This window comes from Pleurodeles waltl, chromosome 1_2 (genome assembly GCF_031143425.1).
Source record: "Pleurodeles waltl isolate 20211129_DDA chromosome 1_2, aPleWal1.hap1.20221129, whole genome shotgun sequence".
NCBI lineage: Eukaryota > Metazoa > Chordata > Amphibia > Caudata > Salamandridae > Pleurodeles > Pleurodeles waltl.
Window position 1 is genome coordinate 165,789,607 of NC_090437.1, and position 20,190 is coordinate 165,809,796.

At 41.4% G+C, this 20,190-nt stretch overlaps 1 protein-coding gene across 4 annotated transcripts in view; it reads right to left on the minus strand.

The window, feature by feature from the left end:
- The window catches only part of LOC138298551 (zinc finger protein 300-like), a 236,587-nt gene that overhangs the window by 204,725 nt on the left and 11,672 nt on the right, over positions 1 to 20,190 (minus strand). For all 4 annotated transcript variants that reach the window (XM_069236885.1, XM_069236887.1, XM_069236886.1 and 1 more), the window contains 3 exons: positions 5,339 to 5,465; positions 3,616 to 3,729; positions 3,353 to 3,463 (listed from right to left, as the gene is read on the minus strand). In XM_069236885.1, the coding sequence (XP_069092986.1) occupies positions 3,353 to 3,463; positions 3,616 to 3,729; positions 5,339 to 5,465 (352 nt within the window). The remainder of the gene's footprint in view (positions 1 to 3,352; positions 3,464 to 3,615; positions 3,730 to 5,338; positions 5,466 to 20,190) is intronic.

Below are 20,190 nucleotides of genomic sequence, written 5' to 3' on the forward strand. Positions count from 1 at the left end.
CAAGCTACTACTAAGCTGGGCCCGCTCCTGTTATCCCTATACAGAAGAACAAATATGATAAAAATATCTATTCTCCCAAAACTCACTTTTCTCTTCAACATGATACCTCTGCACTTTAAGAAGACCTGGTTACAAAAGCTACAAGGGAAAATGGACTCCTTTATTTGGGTATCTAAAGGAATTAGAATCGCAATGAGGAAGCTGAGAAAGAAATATGAAAAAGGGGGAATAACACTGCCAGGCATCCAACTGTATGCCTGGGACTTCCAGCTAAAGAGCATTAAGGACCTGCTATCCAGGACAGGGGGAAATCAGTTAAGGGAGACCATGCTGAAAGGTGTGGTAGGAGGAGGGTCGAAATTTGTGTACAAATTCGGCCCCCCCAGATGCTATAAAAGAGTGAGACTAAAAGTTTTACAAGCAGCCGCTCGGTAATGGGCCCAGACAAGAAAAACAACTAATTTAACATATTACAGTAACTATGCTCCACTCTGGAACTCCCCTGGAACACCAGAATACCTTAAAGATACCCTGCCGCTCCCCTTGAGGGACGCAGGCATTGTAGAGTGTGGTCAGATATTTTAGAATGAGAAACTCTTCTCTTGGGAGGAACTTATGGTCAAAACTCAGGGGACATTATCAAAATTTGCAAAGCTGGGCCCAATCCCTGCGAGAGAAGGGAACAGATACAAACAGTTTGGAGGAGCTGATGGGGGGCGCCTGTTACAGCATACTTTTAGAGATTCTAGACTGGGATCAGGGTCTCCCATCTACCATGTGGGGGGAACTTTTCCCCGAACGAAGAAGTCACCCGTTTATGGCTGGTGTCATGGCGCCTTCTGTATCAAGTGGTAAAACCAGCATACCTAAGAAGGAACCACCTCTTTGGCCTCCATAGGGCATATTACGCTCCCAAGAAGATGGCAAAACTTAGAAATGTAAGGAATACGGACTGCATAAAATGTGGTTTAGTTGAGGCGGACGACCTCCACACGTTTGTACTTTGCCCACATTTCCAGGAATTCTGGGAAGAGGTCCGCAATGTGTTAAATGAGGTACTGTACCTGCAGGTCGATGTGAGCCTGGAGCTGGTTCTCTTCGGGTGGTCACCTAAAGCAGGCAGCTTATATGGAAATAAAATTAATTTGCTGTTCTACTTGATATTACTGGGCAGAAGGGAGATCAGTAAACAATGGACATCCCAGAAAGCCCCCTCCAAGGCTGAATTGTTGAATGCTGTAGCCCACGTATGCAAGCTGGACTCAAATCGAATCCATGCAAGAAAGCTGGAAAGCTGTAGATACCCTGGATAAGGTAGCTGGAGGAGAAGGGGCAGACACATCACTAACAACCTGGTAGTGAGGCAGACTGTCCGATGATTAGAGCCACATGGGACTAAGACGTGGCAATGGGTGGGCACATCCGTTGGTCTCCTTTATTCCCTGGCTTCCCTTCCTGAGCACCTCGATCTTCCTGGGGCCATTTGCATACTAATGGTGAAAGATCTTGGAGGTCATTATGGAAGTGTATAAGGCAAATGAGGATACTCGAAGAAAAAATAAAAATAAAAAAGTCATCTACAAATGAAAACATTTCTACAATTATAATATTGGGCCACAAAACATGCTGCATGATCTGTCTCTGTTTATAAACCCCTCAGTACAAAATCGTTCATGTTCTACAATACTCCGATATTTGCAGAGGCAGCAAAAACATGTGATTGTAATGTTTTTATTGGCATTTGAAGTAAGTAATAAGTCATTACAATGCGTGTCCTTTCTCAGTTTGCCTCTACTCATTGGCAGACCATAGCTGACATTATTTTCAATCCTTTCTCCAACTTCTGTGAGTAAGGGAAAAAAGTCTGTCCACAGGAATAACACTTATGGGCTTCTTTTCTGGTCACACTCCTCATGAGTAGAGTTGCTTTTACTTCACGCACCCTGCCACTTTCAAAGTCAGAATCCACATGATGCACCACTTATGTAACAAAACAAAAGCGCTTTATATTAATTCATAGCAGATGTCATTCCGATAACAACATTTTCGCCCATCTGTTAGGCCACACTAGTTTTGGTTACGATATAGCATCAGGCATGCAGCTTCACAAAATTTCCAATTAAAATGTATCCATTTAAATATTCACCTCTTCATAAAATACTAATTTAAAAAAGAAATCCCAAAATATGTCAATTTAAACCTGCTGTATAATTCACCAATGAAAAATAAAAAGTTAAAAAGATCTTCCAGAGAAGAGTTGCTTTAGGGGGGAATTTTAGTCACATAAGTCTTCCCCTTCGATTTTGAATGTTATTGGTTGCGTCATGGTAAATATGGTCAGAACATAATAAGTACACACAAAGCAGAAGTGAACGAACAAATGTGACTTTTCAGATTACTGTTTTCAAATTCAAAGTTTTCCATTTGAATCTTTGTTTTGAACATCTGACTTGTTACATAATTAAACACTAGCTTGGATGTTAGTTATTCACCCCTGTTGTTTTAATATTCTTTTTATTGAGAATTTTAAGCATGTGGAAGAGATACAGGCCAGATCAACACAGGATGAAACATCCATTGAAAGCATGAATAACAGCATCCAGTACCAGACTTAGTAAGTGATACACGTTATATAAAGGACAATAGAGGTCTGCGTAAATCAAGATTCATGACCAAAAAAACATGACGTCATATACCATCAAGTGAACTGGGAGTGAAGAGGTGTCGGAAGCTACAAAGCAGATGGTGAGGATTAATAATAGCCGTAGGGGCAAAGAGGGTGATATCGTTAACAAGTTTGGGGCAAGGAGACAATCCTCTGAGGTGTATGGGAGACCATGTACCACCATCACAAAGGTTCAGCTGGTGTGGAGGAGTGTGGAGGAGGGCAGATGCCCAGGGACATCACAAGGAGGTGACCTGAGAGGTGGAAGTCCAGAGCCTGGTCAACTGGGTGGTGAGTTGTAAGAAGTACATGCAGGGGATATGGGACACCTACGAATGCGCCTGGCCTCCTCGTAACGGATTAGTTACTCACCTCTGTGGTGACCATGTGTGTGCGTTTCTGTTCGGGCTTAATAACTACCTTTTTTCATAATGTCCCACCACATTTACTCATAGTCATATTTTTTCAACCATGGTCTTTTCACTCAACCTATGATCTTGAACTATACTTGAGCTAATTGATGGTGTGGAAAAGGTATGCTGATCTCTCCAGTGATCGCCAAGTGTATAGTCTGACATGTTTAGAAGCACAGTCTCTGGTTATTTTGCAAGCTATGTAAAGAAACATTCATTCTTTACACTGTCAAATGCTATACATTTAAACAATTCTTTACAATCTCCATCTCACCTTTACTTGGCCTGCTAGAGACTTCCAATTCTTCATCAGAAGACTTAGCACCACAAAGGGGCTCTTCTTTGATGCGTAGAAAAATGTCAGGGCCAACAGCACGATGACAAACTGTGCAGAGATGATATTAGGATTAGACATATCATTAGTGATTTTCATGTGATGGGAACATGTCGGAAGTAGTAACATACTATGATGCACTGTCTTAGGTCACTAGGTCATGTTTGTAAGGTGTACCAGGCATTCAAAACAGTTGTACTTACAGGAGGAGGGCTCATTATTATATATTCTTCTCCCTGATTCATTGGCTTCCCAGATGTGTGGCTCTTCCCCTTTCGTAATCCGAACTAAAGTGTCAGGATTGGCAATTTTATATCCTGTTGTTATGAAAAGAGATATGTATTTTAGTATTTTATACATAAAAAAAATCTACATATCAAAACTAAACATTCTAAATATATACTGATTTGCTTGACTACAACAGAAGTAAAAGAAACATATAGGTACTAGATTAGCAACAATGCTTTAGCTGAATGGGTGTTAAGAGTTAGAGAATCTAAACTGAGCCAGTGCTTGCGTGTATGAAGTGACACAAGAGAGACCCATTCTTTGGTCAGAGAACACTAGGGTAATGTTCTGAGCTGCAAATAGAACAGATCAACATTTCCCACTTTACAGCAGGGCACATTTTCTAGTACTTGGACACCAGACCCCCATGGACTAACCACAATTACCAAATTGAAGGTGATGAGCATAATCACAGCCTTGAAGAGTCAGCTGCATACAGGTTGCTTCCTCAATAAATATCCTGCAATTCCAATACGTTTAACTCTTTAACTGAGAATAATGCAGCAAGAAGACTGATAACTTTGTGCCTGTGTTAGAATTTCATAGGAGGGGATTATCAAAAACAATGGATATGAAACCAGATTTCCAAACCTCAGCCCTAAGAGCACCGTAAACAGGTTTGTTCTTTCACTCCTTTACGAAGGGAGGCACCTATCAGCCGCCTTCCTGAATCTCCTAAATAGTGACAAACACCTAGCTCTAAAACAAACAAAAAAATTGCATGACGCACTAACCAGTGTTCTAAGATGCTCATCTAACAGAACAGAAAAGAGAAGTGAGATTACTACCATGGTGCCAAACACCATTGAAGCCCTTAGAGCCCACATCCCTTAAGCAATTAGTAATTTTTACACGCAGCACTGGAATTCACAGTACCTACTTTTACTCTGAATTTTTTGGTAAAACACCAATATATATATATTTTTTTAATTAAGCATCCAGGGATCTCAATCTGAAGTGCAGAAATATTCTATGGTCTAATGATCAGGGCTCTTCCTGAAGAATGGCTAATATTAACATTTCTAAAATGCACTGCACAAGACAAAACAAGTCCAAGTGGCAATATACCTAATAAAGTGACATTTAGCTTTCCACAAAGGTGTCTCTTTTTTGACACTTAGCACTTGAGATGCTACTGGGGTAACATTCTGGCAACATTTATAATATACTCAAACTAGGCCAAAGGCAACACAACACTGATTACTACAACTTTATACATGCAATAAGCAATCAGATTCCCAACCACATATATCATAAAAACACATCAACCAACACCACGATATATTGACTCAAAAACACAAAATTCACATCAAACATAATGGGTATAATATTAATTATCTGAAACACACTCAATTAGCAAAGATTTGCCTTGTTTATTGAAAGAAAGAATCAGAGAAAAACATGGTTTAGGACATTAGTTAAAGTTTCATAGATGTTGAATGTCTATCAAAAGGCAACAGATGTCCCATCCACCCTATGCAGTGTATAGATGGCCTCTATGCACTCTAAATAGGGCGAAAGGGACAAACACTGTTTTTGGCAGACGTCCCGCACCCACAAAATTCTAACTGAGCCCTAAGTCTTAGTAATAGCAGTTTTACAAAAATATTTTTAGAATTAAGTGAAGCATAACACTACCCAGAAAAATTAAGGTTTGGTGAATTTCCTTCATCACTTTCTTGTAAAATTCCTTCTGATTCTCTTGTAATCGCTTCCACTCCGCCTCAGTGAAATAGGCAGCAACATCCCGGAATGTAATTGCCACCTGTAAGTGAATAAATGAAGCCAAATATTGTGTAACATGTTTCAGGCCTAAAGTAAACATCCCACTGGAGTATCTATTTCTATACAACAAGCTGTACATTGAACATCAAGTCACTTTGCACTTTACAAAAGCATTGATAAAGATAATGCTACTCTTCCAGGATAAGTATATTCAGAAAAAAAGACACAGCGCCATGTAACAGTTCCTAGTTGTTATAAATTATTTTTCACAGAATCTTTTAATGAACCCCTAGCTACCTTCAGTGTGTCACATGAGCTGCCGTTAGAGAAGGATAGAGGAGGACACTGAGAGAGCCGAGAGCGAATCCCGGCTCGTGAGTGACTGAGCAGCTGTGCGGTTGTTTGACTGCGATTATCCAGGGGATCCTCAGGGATTGACGACACACCCTGCTTCTTCTGTTAATTATGCGCCGTTGTGCACTGTCCCCTTGGAAAAGCTGCCAGTCTGCATTGAATCGACCACACCAGCACCTACCACGTACAGGAGGCGTCTACAGGAGGCAGGTGCCAAAGGAGGAAGGGATAAGTAGGACTGGCATGGTACACTGGGGTTGAGAAGAGCACGAAAGCTGCGAGGGCCCAGCATTAGGCGCTGTGGCATAGAGGAGGACCCACCACTGCGCAGGTGTCCTGCGTGTGTTCCTCCCACTCACACCAGCACAGCCCAACACAGTCCCATGCCTGTTCATTAGCCCCTACACCACCACTGCAAATACAGTGCCCAGCATGGAATAACTACAATGCTCGACTCCAGTTCCCGGTCCCAGCTCTCTGACTTAGGCTCAACTTGCAACCCTTAAGCACTACAAGCTCCAACTATCAACTGTCTCCAGCTATCCCGCTGTACACCAGCCGGCATATTCATTTTACCCTTGTGGTGCACTGATCTATTGGTAACACTTTGGAATAATTTCTTTTTTTTTATTATTAAAATTAAAAATCTAATTTCAATATCAATATCAATAAAAAAATGGAAAACGCAAGAATCTCAACAGGACTCCACGTTTACCCATGGATGTCTTTGGCAGCGCTGCAGCTCATTAAAGGGAGCCGACTCACACAAAGGATAACTAGAGGCCTAAATAGGTAAGCAACTCCATTACTACTCGGGTGGAATCTGTCGCACAGGCCATTCCACCAACGGCACATCAATGCAATGGCCAAAAGGAGAAGGCCCCAAGTAAATATACGGCCAGCTATAGCTGCCACAGCGTCCTTGAGAAGGCCCCAGAGTGAATCACCAAGGCCCCAGAGTGGATCTTTAAGGCTACAAAGTGCTCAGATCGAAGTGTGGCCAGTAAACATTATAGGCAAATTGACTCCACTGCCTGTAAAGCCCTGGAGAACCCTGAGCCGACTACTATAATCAAGCACAATAACAAAACTAACAGTCAAATGAGCCGTAAGGCAGTAATCAATACCTCTGGAAAAACCAAGTCTCTTATCAGCTACCCGAAGAAAAAAGAAATTCCAAATCAACTTCACTGGCAAGAAAACATCAATAGAACATTTTTTTCAAGAAAAACTGCCACTGACTCAAAGCTTGGATCTAGTTCGAGACTCAGAGGACTTCATGAACATGTCAAACACGTTGCCTCTCAACGTCACAACAAAGGAGGAGGGTTGGCAAGATAAAGGTGAGAGCGTTACTAGCACTTCTTGTGTCTCTAGATCCTGCTCTCCTAATGCAGATCCCCCTGCACCAAGGGCCCCCTGCTGCCCTGAAGATGATAATTATAACTGTTTCGCAGATGCAAATACGCTGTCAGTAGCATTTGCATGGGAGCAGATGGGGACTCCCAATTCCAGCAACCCTCCGCATAGTGCAACACAGTGCAGAGAGGACCGCAACTGTGAAAGAAATGGTAATGATAACCAGCAGTAAAATCCTCAGAACGCTCAACCAATAATACTACAGGACCACAGTTTCACTGGGAAACCTAGGAAACCTAACAGGACAGCCCAGGCCATCTCTCAAACTTGCAGCAAGGGAGCAACTTATTGGTCTCAATTAATGCTACCCTGGTTGCGATGATAAATGCCCTGACCAGGCAGTCAGATAAATCAGAACTGTAATTAGATCTGATCCAAGCCTTAGCGACATCATTTGCAAAGATGGAGGCCAATCTTAATATCCTGGAGCAAAAGGGAGAAAAGTGCTAGCCCAGTTGAAGAAGATAAAACAAAATGTGCCTGTCACTTAATAGTCGAAAAGCTATGCACATGGCCGGAGGTTCTTACCTCAATGATCTCGGACTGGAAGCTTGCTTTTCAACTCCCAACTAAAACTTGCCTGCATCCATCTCACTTAACATCATCTAACCCTGCAAACCTGCTACTGGACACATCACTCCATGCTTTGAGGAGACATGGCATGTACAGAGACAATCATCCAGCTTGTCACAGCCACACTAACACAGGATCAAACAGTTAGTGCACCCACAATTCCCAGGGAGGTTGTCCATAAGGTAGTTCCTAAAGCTCTCACAACACACAAACTGCCAACAGAGGAAAACATTTCTTCACTCACCAACAATGGTAAAGTAAATCATGTGGAGAGTCAATGGACAAGGGGTCTTTCAAAAACATCAAAAAAGAGATTAAAAGAGGCAAAAAAAAAAAAAAAAAGTGGCAAAACAGCAACAGCTAATCTTCAAACACAACCCACTTTCTTGTATCTCAATCACCTGCTCATTCTGCATTAGGACACGGAGCAGGCCCTTCCATGCTGCAAGGTGCCCAAGCAACACTTTCTACGCCCTGTGTCAGAGACCACAAAAACAGAAGAGGCACCAAATATGGCAGCCTTGCCTAGTAGGCCCATCGGCCGAATGTTCAATCAATGTAGCGGCAACTGCCCCTCCAATGAAACTTCTTGTGATTCCAGGGCAGCTAAGCTGGTTCTCACACCACAATATTTATCCAAGGGCAACCACGATGTCTTAAACCGTTCAAAACTATTGCAATTATTTAAAGCCATTCGAAAACCCAGTTAATATAACCACCGAAGACATCTTTAGAGTAGAGTTCAAAACATTAACGGACCACAAAAATGGAAGAGAAGCGACGATAATAATACAAAAATCGTCCTCAATGGCAGAAGAGATCCTGACCAGAAAGTCAACTTTTGACTAATGGGTCACTGGGATCACAAAACCTATAGTACTGGAAAACACATTCTTAATGAAGAACCAAAAGGGGCCCTTCAAGCCTGCAAGATCAAACTCACAGCATCCTAAGGGGTGCATGGTGCTCACAACTAAACCTGCCGTACAGTAAAATTTGAATGTCTCGATCCTAATCAAATAAAATGGACCCAGTTAGGAGAGTTGCCTTGGAACCAATTGAGGCAAAGTGTAAAACAGATTGGAGCTACCATCCACCTTACTAAGTGATACTCAGAACTGTTCCTAGCACTAACAAAGGCCCAGAAAGAAAACAAAACCTTAAAACTCCTGTACGCTCACTTATAATGTATGACGACCTACTCTGTCTCCAAGAAACTTGGTTAACAAATCATATGACTATTATTGGTTTTGTGGTTTTTATGAAAGATGCAAAAAATATATATATTTATTTGGGAGGCTAGCTGGGGTCCTATCCATATATATTGACCAGCAGATAATGATTTTACTGGTCAATCTCTAATTCAATAGTTTTGGCTCAGAACACACATTAAAAATAAAGTATGTCCGGAAGGCTAAAAAAAAAAATCAATGTAATTGAGGAATCCCAGTGGTCACAGCATGTAAACAAGTTATACATTGTAAGAACAGCAAGAAACATCCTCTTGAGTTAATCAGGCATTCCTGCTGACACTCAGAACCATGATACAACATTAATTGCCAATGACATTTCGAAAATCTCATACAAAATCAGAGCTACTGGAGCTCCAGGTCCAAATGACATTCCAGCCCATGTTTTTAAAGATGACATCAACTGGTGGTCTGCAACACTCATTTCATTGTATTACACATGCTTTCAGACCAGGCAGGTCCCAGAGAGTTGGCGGGGCTCAATCCTACACTCCATATTCAAGAAGGGAGATAGACAGGACCCAGCTAACGAATTCCTGAACCATGGAAATTATAGTAGAACTTTCTTCTTTAATTCATCAGGCTACTAGTCAGATGAAGCTCCCCCTCTATGCTTGTTATGTTGACTACTCCGCCATGTTCAACTTCTTGGACTGGAATAATTTATGGAGAAAACTGCAGAGCGGGGCATTCCAAAAAAACCTGATTCAAGCAATATCATTATACACCTCGATCTGGGTAAGGGTCAAGCTATTGCAGATGGCCATCACAAAAAAAATTCCAACAGATAACGGTCTAAAGCAAGGATGCATTCTCGCACCCTTATTTTTAACCTGTACCCAGCAGACATGTGCCTGGCACTAAAACACACCAACCTGGTGCCACCAAAAATCAGGGACCCCAAGGTCACGCTATTACAATATGCAGACAATATCGTCCTTCTGGATCACTATAGGATAGGGATCCAGAAATCACCCAACGTCCTCCATAAAAATAACAAGTTTAACCAAAAAGATGGGAAACAGATCTAAAACAAGTCATACGTTTCAGGAGGACTACCAAGAAAACAAATCACAACTGGAACTTGGGCCCATTAAAAATCAAAGGGCCTATATCCTACAATTACCTGGGAGCTTGGAAGTCCTCCAAGGGAGGAGCTACCTTGAAGTAAAGTCTGACCTGATAATCACCAAAGTCTACCAAATACACCATTACACACTAGGCTGCATGATCAGACTGGAATTCAGACTGGAGGGCCAAATGAGGGCTAACAAAGGGTAACATCTTCTTAAGGTATTATTACAGGATTATAAAGGTGATGCCCATTACCCTGAAAGCAGTTCTCCAACACATTTTTAACTTAAAGAAGTGCCCTTAGACCAAGTATCCTAAAAAAATGATTTGACACTTTTCAAATTGATCGGTCAGTGCTGAACAAGCATCTGTTCATGCACACAGCTTTTAAAGCTATTTTGAAACAACAGATAAGATCACTGTCAAAGATACGCGTCAAGGCTAAATTGAAGAGCACACCAGTGTTCCAGGCAGGGGCAAAAATCCTATGCCAACAAACATCCCCATTGCTTGAGCCCCCAACTGTACCTTCTGTGCCCAATCGGGAAAGCTTGCCTTAAGCAAATCATGACTGCATGGTTGATGGGCCTCCAGATCAAATAATTTAACTCCAAATAGGCCTCCCTCTCCACCTTTCCGCGATTGTTAATTGCAGGCTCTGCGGATACATATTTGAGTCCTATAACCATCTGCTATGCTTCTGCCTGACGCTGCTGCATGCCCTCCATATTCTGTTAAGACCACTCTTTTTAATACATGGAATTAGAACCTGCAATGAGGCAAGGAGTCTTGTCTTTACTATCACGTAGCCAACTGTCTTGGCCAAATTTGGCAATTAAATTGGCCTCATAGATGAACCCCTTAAAGAATATCATAAGTCAGGTAGATCATGTCCAGAAAAAACAACCTCCATCTCAGCAAGCTAAGGTCAGCAAGTGGCGGACTCTCTTTAAATATGTGCAATTTCAACGTACCCTACCCCACGGACAGTCTACTGCCCTCTATTTGATGATCTTCTACGATCTCCTTTAATTCATTTTTTCAGCTACTAGCAGTCCATCAGCTAGATGTATTTTACAGGAATTGTAGCTCCCAGTACACACTTATGAATATTTTAGCTATCGCTGAGCGCTTACATTTCTATGTGTATGACCATGTTGGCTGCTTTAACACTAGGTCCTTTTCAGAGGATTTAATGTATCTTTTATGATATTTTTTATGTTCTGTCTAAGCACTTTACACTCCTATGAGCATGTTTACATTCGCTGCTTCAACTTTGGGCCTGTTTCAGTGCACTTAATGCATCTTTTAGGACATTTCTAATGATCCGTGTAAAGCCCCTGTTTTGTGTATTTTACTCATTGCAAAGCTTTTTCTCTTCTTTATATTGTAAAGATTTTAATTAATCATCACACAATAAAATGTTTTTTTAGTAACATTAAATAACACATTTTAAAACTCCTCGCAGGACTATTAGGTCACATCACTTCGCCAGAGATGTAATCCTTGAAAAATAGCCTTATAAACCTAAAGTATTTAAATTATTTGGGAGAACATGAAGCACAAAAAGGCACCAAATATGAATACATATGGTCTGTGATCACTTACCGCTTAGAAGTCTTATAGAGGCAACGAGAAACATTTTGGTGAAGGCTAAGACATGCCAAATATTTATCGAGGCCCGATATTTTAAATCATTCTAATATAATTTAAAAGATCATTTAATAAAATGTTATTAACACATTAAAAAAACACACAACAAGCAGCTCTCAAGAGATATTCATAGGCCCAAAGAATAAATCACATACCATTCTGTCAAATCCTACATACAGTCACTCTGACCAGTGCAACCGAGGTCCTTAACACAATATCCAGGTTTTAATATATAGAACTGACGTGAAAAATATAATCTGTTGAGCAATGAGCAAGCCCTGTTTGTGTTTGCATTCCCATGTATCCAACATTTTCAGATTTGGAGACTAGAAAGTTTGCAAACATGGTGGTCTTACTGAACAAACAGTTGGAGTTCAGGTTCATTTCAACTTGCATTCGAGTTTTAGCATGTTGAAATGTGCATATCAAAACACCAACTAAATACACACTTGCCATTTAGTGAGTTTCATTTATTTTTATTTTACTGGTGATATTTATAAAGCTTTAATAAAGCCCAAAGCAGTACTGGAGTCCACGTGAGGATACAAAGGCATGCCGGTACATACACAATGGCACCAAAGAAGGAGTATGTCTGAGGTGCAAATGATGATTGTTCTTGAGATTCAGACAACAAGCACAAAGTATGCAAGAATATGCTTTCTTTGTGGGTCATCCGGATTTGCTATTTGACCAAGGTGTCTTAGTCATACTCTCATAAACAGATATGTTGAGTTTATATGCAAAGTAGTCCAATTTATTCAAGTCAATTTCCTCATAGGTCTCACAAAGTCATACTGTGAATTAATTTCCTTCATGGAGAGTGAGTAAATGTAGTTCTTTCAAGGTAATGAAGATGTGTCCAACCTCCTGATGGTTGAGAATTTGTCAAGTTGCTGTGCGAGGAACAGCTATGATTGGGTTGAGCTGTAGAGTATTCTTCTGTCTTTCTCACTGTGTGAGGAAGACAATGCCTGGACGGTATGTTAATATGAGGGAAGAAAGGTACAATTTTGTGCAGTAATTTAAGCTAGAACCATGCGTATCAAGTGTTTTTTTTATTGATGTGGTCCTCAAAAGACAAACTTAGGGTCAATGAGAAAGCCTAGGAATTTAGCAGGGTATGACAGACACTGGCAGAAGGCTTTTATGGTCATATTGTTAAGCCAATCCCGAATCAGGGACTCAAGAGTTTCTCCATTGAAGGGTATGGTTTAAATCTTTATTGGGCTGAGGTTCAGACAAATTGCTATTCAAGCAACAGCTGAGTCTAAAGATGCCATTAACCGTCGATACCAAGGTGCTCATTACGAATGCCTGGAGAAGTTTCCCTCGAGAGGCGATGCTCCAGTAATTCTGACTAGCCCGATGTTAGTGCAATTTCTTCCATTTTGTTCTTGATAATATTACCAGATCAACACTGCAAATACCACTGAGCACACAATAAGAGATAGGTAGGGCAATAAGAGCTCAATTAAAAAATCAAAGTTTACAAAACAAGGGAATCTCAAAGAATGTGTTCCATGATTGGTAGAAACTTTGCATTGCCAATAATTAGAAACAACCCTCAAAGCCTTCTACTTCCAGTTATCAGGTAATTTCAACCCATTATCAAACAACAGAAGAACCAGTAGATATGTAACTTCCAAGAGCAGAATACAAAATTCTTACCTTTTTGATTATCTTCTATAGTTGTTTAACGTTAGTCATCGCTTGAGGTTCGAGGTTTCACAAGCAAAAGGTGTTTTGTTCGCGGGACTAGACAATCACATCCATGTTTTGCCCAGTAGATAAGATGGCAATATATTTACTGGCAGTCATAAACATATCTTTTGTACTGATGCACCCACACATTACATGCAGATTCTAGATAGTGCAATGTAAGTGCAAGCCAGCATGTGAGGATACATACTGGTGTCTTTATTCACTGCCTGGCTGCAGGTCGCAAGCACACTTGAATTACCACCACTCCTCCAACTGTAATGATTTAAGGACATATACCTGTGTGTCAATCACGACAAGCTGGATTCAACCACCATTACAGCATTTTGTTAAAGGGTTTCGATCACTTGGCCAGACACTTTAGAAAATAAACACTGGCAAGGCTAATAGGTCTCGCCATGAAAACGTGGGTAATAAGCTATTGACTATGCCAACACTTATTTGTGAAACATTGTTTAAAAAAGTAAAAGAAAAAAATACAAATACTGAAGGGAAAGTAGACGTATTTTAAGGGAGCTTGAATCTGAGCACCGAATTCAATATTTTCAATCTTTCTAGGCGACATGGTTTATTTTTCAAAATTCATGTAGTAAACTGAACATAATATAGCTTCAATCAATAGTTTGCAGCCTACCAGACAGCACAGTTGTCTGGTTTGATAAAGACATCTTGGAGGCATTCACAAAGCAGACCTAGGAACGCATTCTGCCTGTTTCTTGCTCTTGGCTTAGTGCTTTGTAACTCACATTTTCGTGCTTTCCATTTGCTGGATTTATTTATTTGTTTTAGGCTGCCCAGCTTGAGTTTGTACCTTCTCTTGCCCAAACCTTATTTAAAAGTATCCTTCTGAGTGCTCCCTTTCTGTAAACAGGCCCGTAAATCTTGTTCTTATCTCGTCACATTTGCTGTGCATTCAAAGACAATGGTCGAATGTCAGGGGCTATCTTCTGAGGGTGCTTATTTACTTTTCTTTCTCTGACTTCAAAGTAAGAGGATTTATGTGACAATGTTGCTGGATACTGCGGGTAGGAATGATATTTTTACTAGCACACAACAATATCAAATGAACAGTATTTCAGAAAATATCAGAATTAGGAACACAAATGAAGCACATTTTTTGCTGTTTCTGAAGTGTATTGGAAACAAATACTTTCATATGATCAAAACAAATCATTACACTAACTGATTCAATTTCCACACATTTTCATCTGTGCACTGAATACAGTTTTTATGTCTGTGCAAATGTGATGGTCATTTTAACGGAAAATGTCTTGTCTGTAATGACAGTGTGCCTACACACCATGAATACTCCACTGTATTCCAGTCCACTCTATTCTGCACCACTCCACACCACTGCACTCCACTCTGCTCCACTCTACTTTACGCCACTCCATGCCACTGCACTCTGAACCAATCCACCTTACCCTACTTCACGCTATGCCTCTCTACTCTACCTCCTGTCACTCTATACCAACGCACTCTTCACTACACTACACCACTGCATTCAGTCACTGCACTCTACACCACTCCAGTCTAAGCCACACCAATGTACTCTGCATAACTCCACTCTACAAAACTGCACTCTATACCAATTCAATTTACTCAGTAACAGTCATCTCTATACCACCGCACTCTACATCACTCCAGCCTACTCTGCACCACTGCACTCTATGCCACTGCACTCGCTATCATTTTACTCTACGCCATTACACTCTAAACCACTTTAAGCAACTGCACTCTACGCTGCACCACTCCATGGCACATCACTCAATTCTGAAACAATCTATTCTACGCCACTACACTCTATGCCACTGCACTGTACTCTGCCTCGCCGTAATCTGCGCCAACCCACTCTGCTCCTTTTCACGCCACATATTACTGCATTCTACAATGACGCACTGTATGTCACTGAATACGCCACTGCACTCTACACCACTTTACTCTACAACACTCTATGCCAATGTACTCTACACCAGTCCACTCTACTATATGCCACTTCAATGTATGCTACTCTATGCGACTCCACACTGTGCCACACCAATACAGAACACTCTCTGCCACTCCACTTCACTCTATGACACTCCACGCCACTCTCCTCTACACCACTAACGTTTAGCCTTGCTAAACAGCAGCCACACTGGTGTACAACATGGCTAAAACACATTGGCAAAGCCAATGACACTTGCATAGGTAAGACCAATTGTCTTTGTCAATGCCTATTTTTATTATACAGTTAGTAGATGCACAAACAATAAATAAAAGAGCTTACCAAACAAAACGTACCCCTCAACCCAATTTCAAGAGTCAAAAAGCTCCCACCGGACTCTCCTCCATCAACCCCTGATCAACCCCTCTCAGCATTAGAAATACTGTCATGCATCACTCATCCTGGCACACTTAACTCACACACTGGGATAGTATGATAGGATTAACAAACCCTAAGGCCCTTAGAGACTGCTGAAAAATAAGGCCTGCGTGATCTTTGTTCAAGTATGACAAGACTGGATTTCATAATTTTATAACTTAACTGGGATTTTTTCCTGCTCAGTCATGAGCAATTTTCTCCTGACCCAAAAGGACCTAATGTTTGCTTAACCAAATCTCAGAGGGTAGGATAGTAGCCTCATCACAGAGTAGTAAGACGGTGTGCTTAGCCACCAAAAGAAGGTGGGATATACATTTGTCCACAGGAGAGTGTAGAGATTATAAATCTTCCAGAGGCCTGCCCAGCAGGACGAACTTGGGTATTATTAGCCATCTCACACAACCACAGACACATCATAGATAAGAAAATTCTGTCCAAAAAGTCCCCAATAGTGGCCAGCTCCAGAGAATGTGTAGCAGTACCACCCCTCACCACAACCCCTCCGGCAGGTGTTGGGGTATGCCTGTTTAATAGTGTGGAGTCATGCTTGTGTGAGATGCCACGGAAATAAGGTTTTAAAAAGATCTCCCTGCCTCGGGGTGCCGGGCGAAATTACTGATCTGGACAAATATCTCCTGTCGCTCTTTTGCATCAAGGAAGATGTTGAATGTATTTTTTTATTATTCTATCTGAAAGGGGAACTTGAGTGTGCTAGCTGGGACACTGAGGAGGGCATATATTCTAGAAACTAGGTGTTTAGTGGAGGAAAGTAGTTGAAGGATGTTTTCTAAATGTGTTAGCTAATTAACGGCCCCAACCTTAAGGTCACTCTGGCATTACACAGTGCTTAATTGCAGATAGTGAAAAGGCTCTGCTACTAGGATATCATACCTTTGCTTAATTTCCTCAAATAATTTCAGGGTACCATTAGAGTATAAATCTAAGAGTGAAGCACATTCCCCAGTCCTCCAGATCTGGAACTCATGTGTCTCAATCCCTGGTGTGAAGTCAGGGTTGCCAACTATCGGCATGAGAGGCGATGGGCATATAGCAGGGGCCTCCTGCAGGCAATGAGATCCATATCTCTCTAGTTATTGGGGTATGACAGCTAAAGTAACTTTAGTTATTGGGGTTGATGTAAAGGAAACACACTCAGGCGAAAAGAGATCCATGGTTGTTTGCCCAGTGGTCTGGCAGCTAGGTTCTCATTGATAAAACACTATTGCTTACCCATTTCTCCCTTCAGCCATTAAGTCATGTAACACAGCTGGGAAGCTTGGTAGTAACAAAGCAAATGAGGGACCGCCAACTCCTGATTTCTTCAGAATCTCATGCAGGTCCTGATGGATAGTCTCAGTCTCCCAGCCGCCTAAATATAAGTCAAACAGGCTGTTTTTACCTGTACAATATCTTCTCTCATTAGGGGAAGCGGCAGAGCATGGAAAACATAAAACCAGTGTAATTTTTAGGACAGCTAGTCTGACCACCCAGAAGAGTGCATGATTTTTCCAGGCAGCCAGAGTGGACGTCAATTTGTGTAGCAGCAGATCAAAGCTCACCCTGATGCAAGCCTGAAAAGTAGGTGTATGCTGGATACCTAGGTATTTAATGCAATAATGAGACCAGCAAAATAGTGTTTCACACACTAAGGTTGTAACAAGTGCACCAAACCTTCAGATTTAGTCATATTGACTTAGAGACCCGACACCGCCTGAAATTCCTCCAGTAAAGAAATGAGGGTCAGAAGTGATTGCATAGGTTCAGTGAAGGTAATAAGGTTATTGTCTGTAAAGGTGAACAGTTTGATCCTGTCTTGACAAAAGGAGATATCATTAATGGGTGTTCTCAAAGTTTTTGCATAACTGCCAAGGTAAAAAACAAAATTGATAGAAGAGGAGATACAGGACACTCCACGCACATGCCCTTGCTTATGTTCAGAAACTCAGAGGTCTATGAACTTTGATCCTTGCCCGGGGATTACAGTTAAGAGCCACGATACAGCCTGTAAATTGAGAACCCAGGCCCGGGACATTGAACGTCACTCTTCAGGCTACCTTGAAAAACGTTTTCTCAGCGTTGAATAACAGGGGGACTGCCTCAGTCCACTTTTTCTTGACAATGTCATATTGTTTAAGGCTTTTGATGGTATCTCTTGCTGCGCGCTAAAGTATAAAACCTTCCTGATCGGAGTGGATTATATCGGGCATCAATTTATCCAATCTATTGGCTAAGACTTTGGCTAAGTTCATGGGATCCAAGTTAAGCAGGAAATGGGTCTGTACGATATATAGAGTGCTGGATCCTTAACCGGTTTGGGTAGCCCCGTGATGACAGCTTCAGTCATTCGCAAGGAAAACACTGTTACTTGCATTTAAGTTGTTAAATAATACAGCCAAAATGGGTAGGATTTGAGGGACGAAACTGCTCTACAAAGGGCTGTAAACCCAGGGATGTGGAATTCCTATCGCCCGATGCCCGGGACATCTTGTTTGGGGTCAAGGGCAACAAGTTTTTATGTTTACTTTGTCCTTGGGACAAGTAGGCCCAACCTCCTGCAGCACAAACCCTTTGGCTGCCTGTTTACAGAGAGTGGAATTCTCTGCAGTTGAGGTAATGTGTTTCCAAAAGATAATGCTGTTCGAACTTGTATTTATGGTTCATTATTTGAAAGCCTTCATTATTAGGGTGAGTGCTGTAAATAAATGTTTTAAGGTCACACTTCACTACTGACGTTGGTTCCAGTACAAAAAAAAAAAGTGTACACACATGTTTGAAAAGTTTAGGCTAAGAGGCTAAGTATAATGCTCCCAGAATGCTCTCTGATTATATGCAAATGAAGTGTCATTTAGTAAAATGTGTTGATGCATGCTAGTATTTCCCAAAAATATTTCTAATGGAAAATCAGTGTAACCATTTTCAACACGATTATGGGAAGCATGAAAATAAACAAACACTGACAAAGCCAACTGATCTGACATATTTTTATAAGTCTTTTAGTTTCATCAATGCGTGTCTTGTTTTGACATGGCTTTTGTAACACTTTATTGTTGTGGGAGCTACCAGGCCCTCAACATTGTAACAAACATTGGCAAAACTCCCCCCTAAAGTTTTTGAACTCTTAAAGCACACGTTGCCATCAGCGGCATAACAAAGGCCCCGCAGCCGCTCTCCAGGGGGCCCGTTCAGCACAGCACCTGCCCTGAGTGAGTCTGGAGAGGGGACTCCTCCATGTTCTTTGCAAAGGGGCACCCTCCAGTTTCGTTACGTCACTGATTGCCACTGTAGTTCCTGACACTGAACAAAACTACTTTGTGTGGCAATATGCTCCTTGTGGAAGAGCAGAATGCGATCACTCACAGTAAAGCCAGCCGAAAGAGAGAGAAATAGAAGTTTAATAAAAACAAAATGTCTTTGTTAACACCAGACCTAATTAGGGACCAAGACCCACATGTAGGTAGCTTTTTGCATGTCGCAAACAGCGACTTCCTCTGTTTGCGACGTGCAAAAAGCACATTGCGATGCACAAACCCAGTTTTGCGATTCAGTAACCTGGTTACCGAATCACAAAATGGGTTTGCGACTTGCAATTAGTAAGGGGTGTTCCCTTCCTAATTGCAACTCGCAGTGCAATGTAGGATTGTTTTGTGACCGCGAACGCAGGAGCAAACCAATCGCAGTTTGCACCCATTTCAAATGGGTGCTAACACTTTTGCAAAAGGGAAGGGATCCCCATGGGACCCCTTCCCCATTGTGAATGTCACTGTAAAAAAAATTTCAGAGCAGGCAGTGGTCCTGCAGACCACTACCTGCTCTGAAAAAATGAAACGAAAATGTTTAATTTTTCGTTTTTGTTATGCATCTCGTTTTCCTTTAAGGAAAACGGGCTGCATTATAAAAAAAAACAAAAAAAACTGCTTTATTGAAAAGCAGTCACAGACATGGTGGTCTGCTGTCTCCAGCCGGCCACCATTCGCGAGGGGGTCGCAAATTACGACCCACCTCATGATTATTCATGAGGTGGGCATTTGCGAAGCCCTTGCGAATCACAAATGGTGTCAAGGACACCATCCTACATTAAGATTTGCGACTCGCAATTTGCAGGTCACAAATCTGAACCTACCTACATGTGGCCCCAAATTCTAAAAGAAAGTCACAAAAGTGCACCCATGGTATATGTCGTACCCCTATAAAATATTTGTGAACTGTATTTTAGCATGGGTAAATACGATGTGTAGATTTGCTCATGTGAAAATCTATTGAGCATTTGCAAGTTCATTTTCCCTCCAGCCACTTTCTTCCCAACCCTGGAAGAAGTTCTAACTCTGCCATTGTCAGGAGTAAATGTCCAACATTTCTTA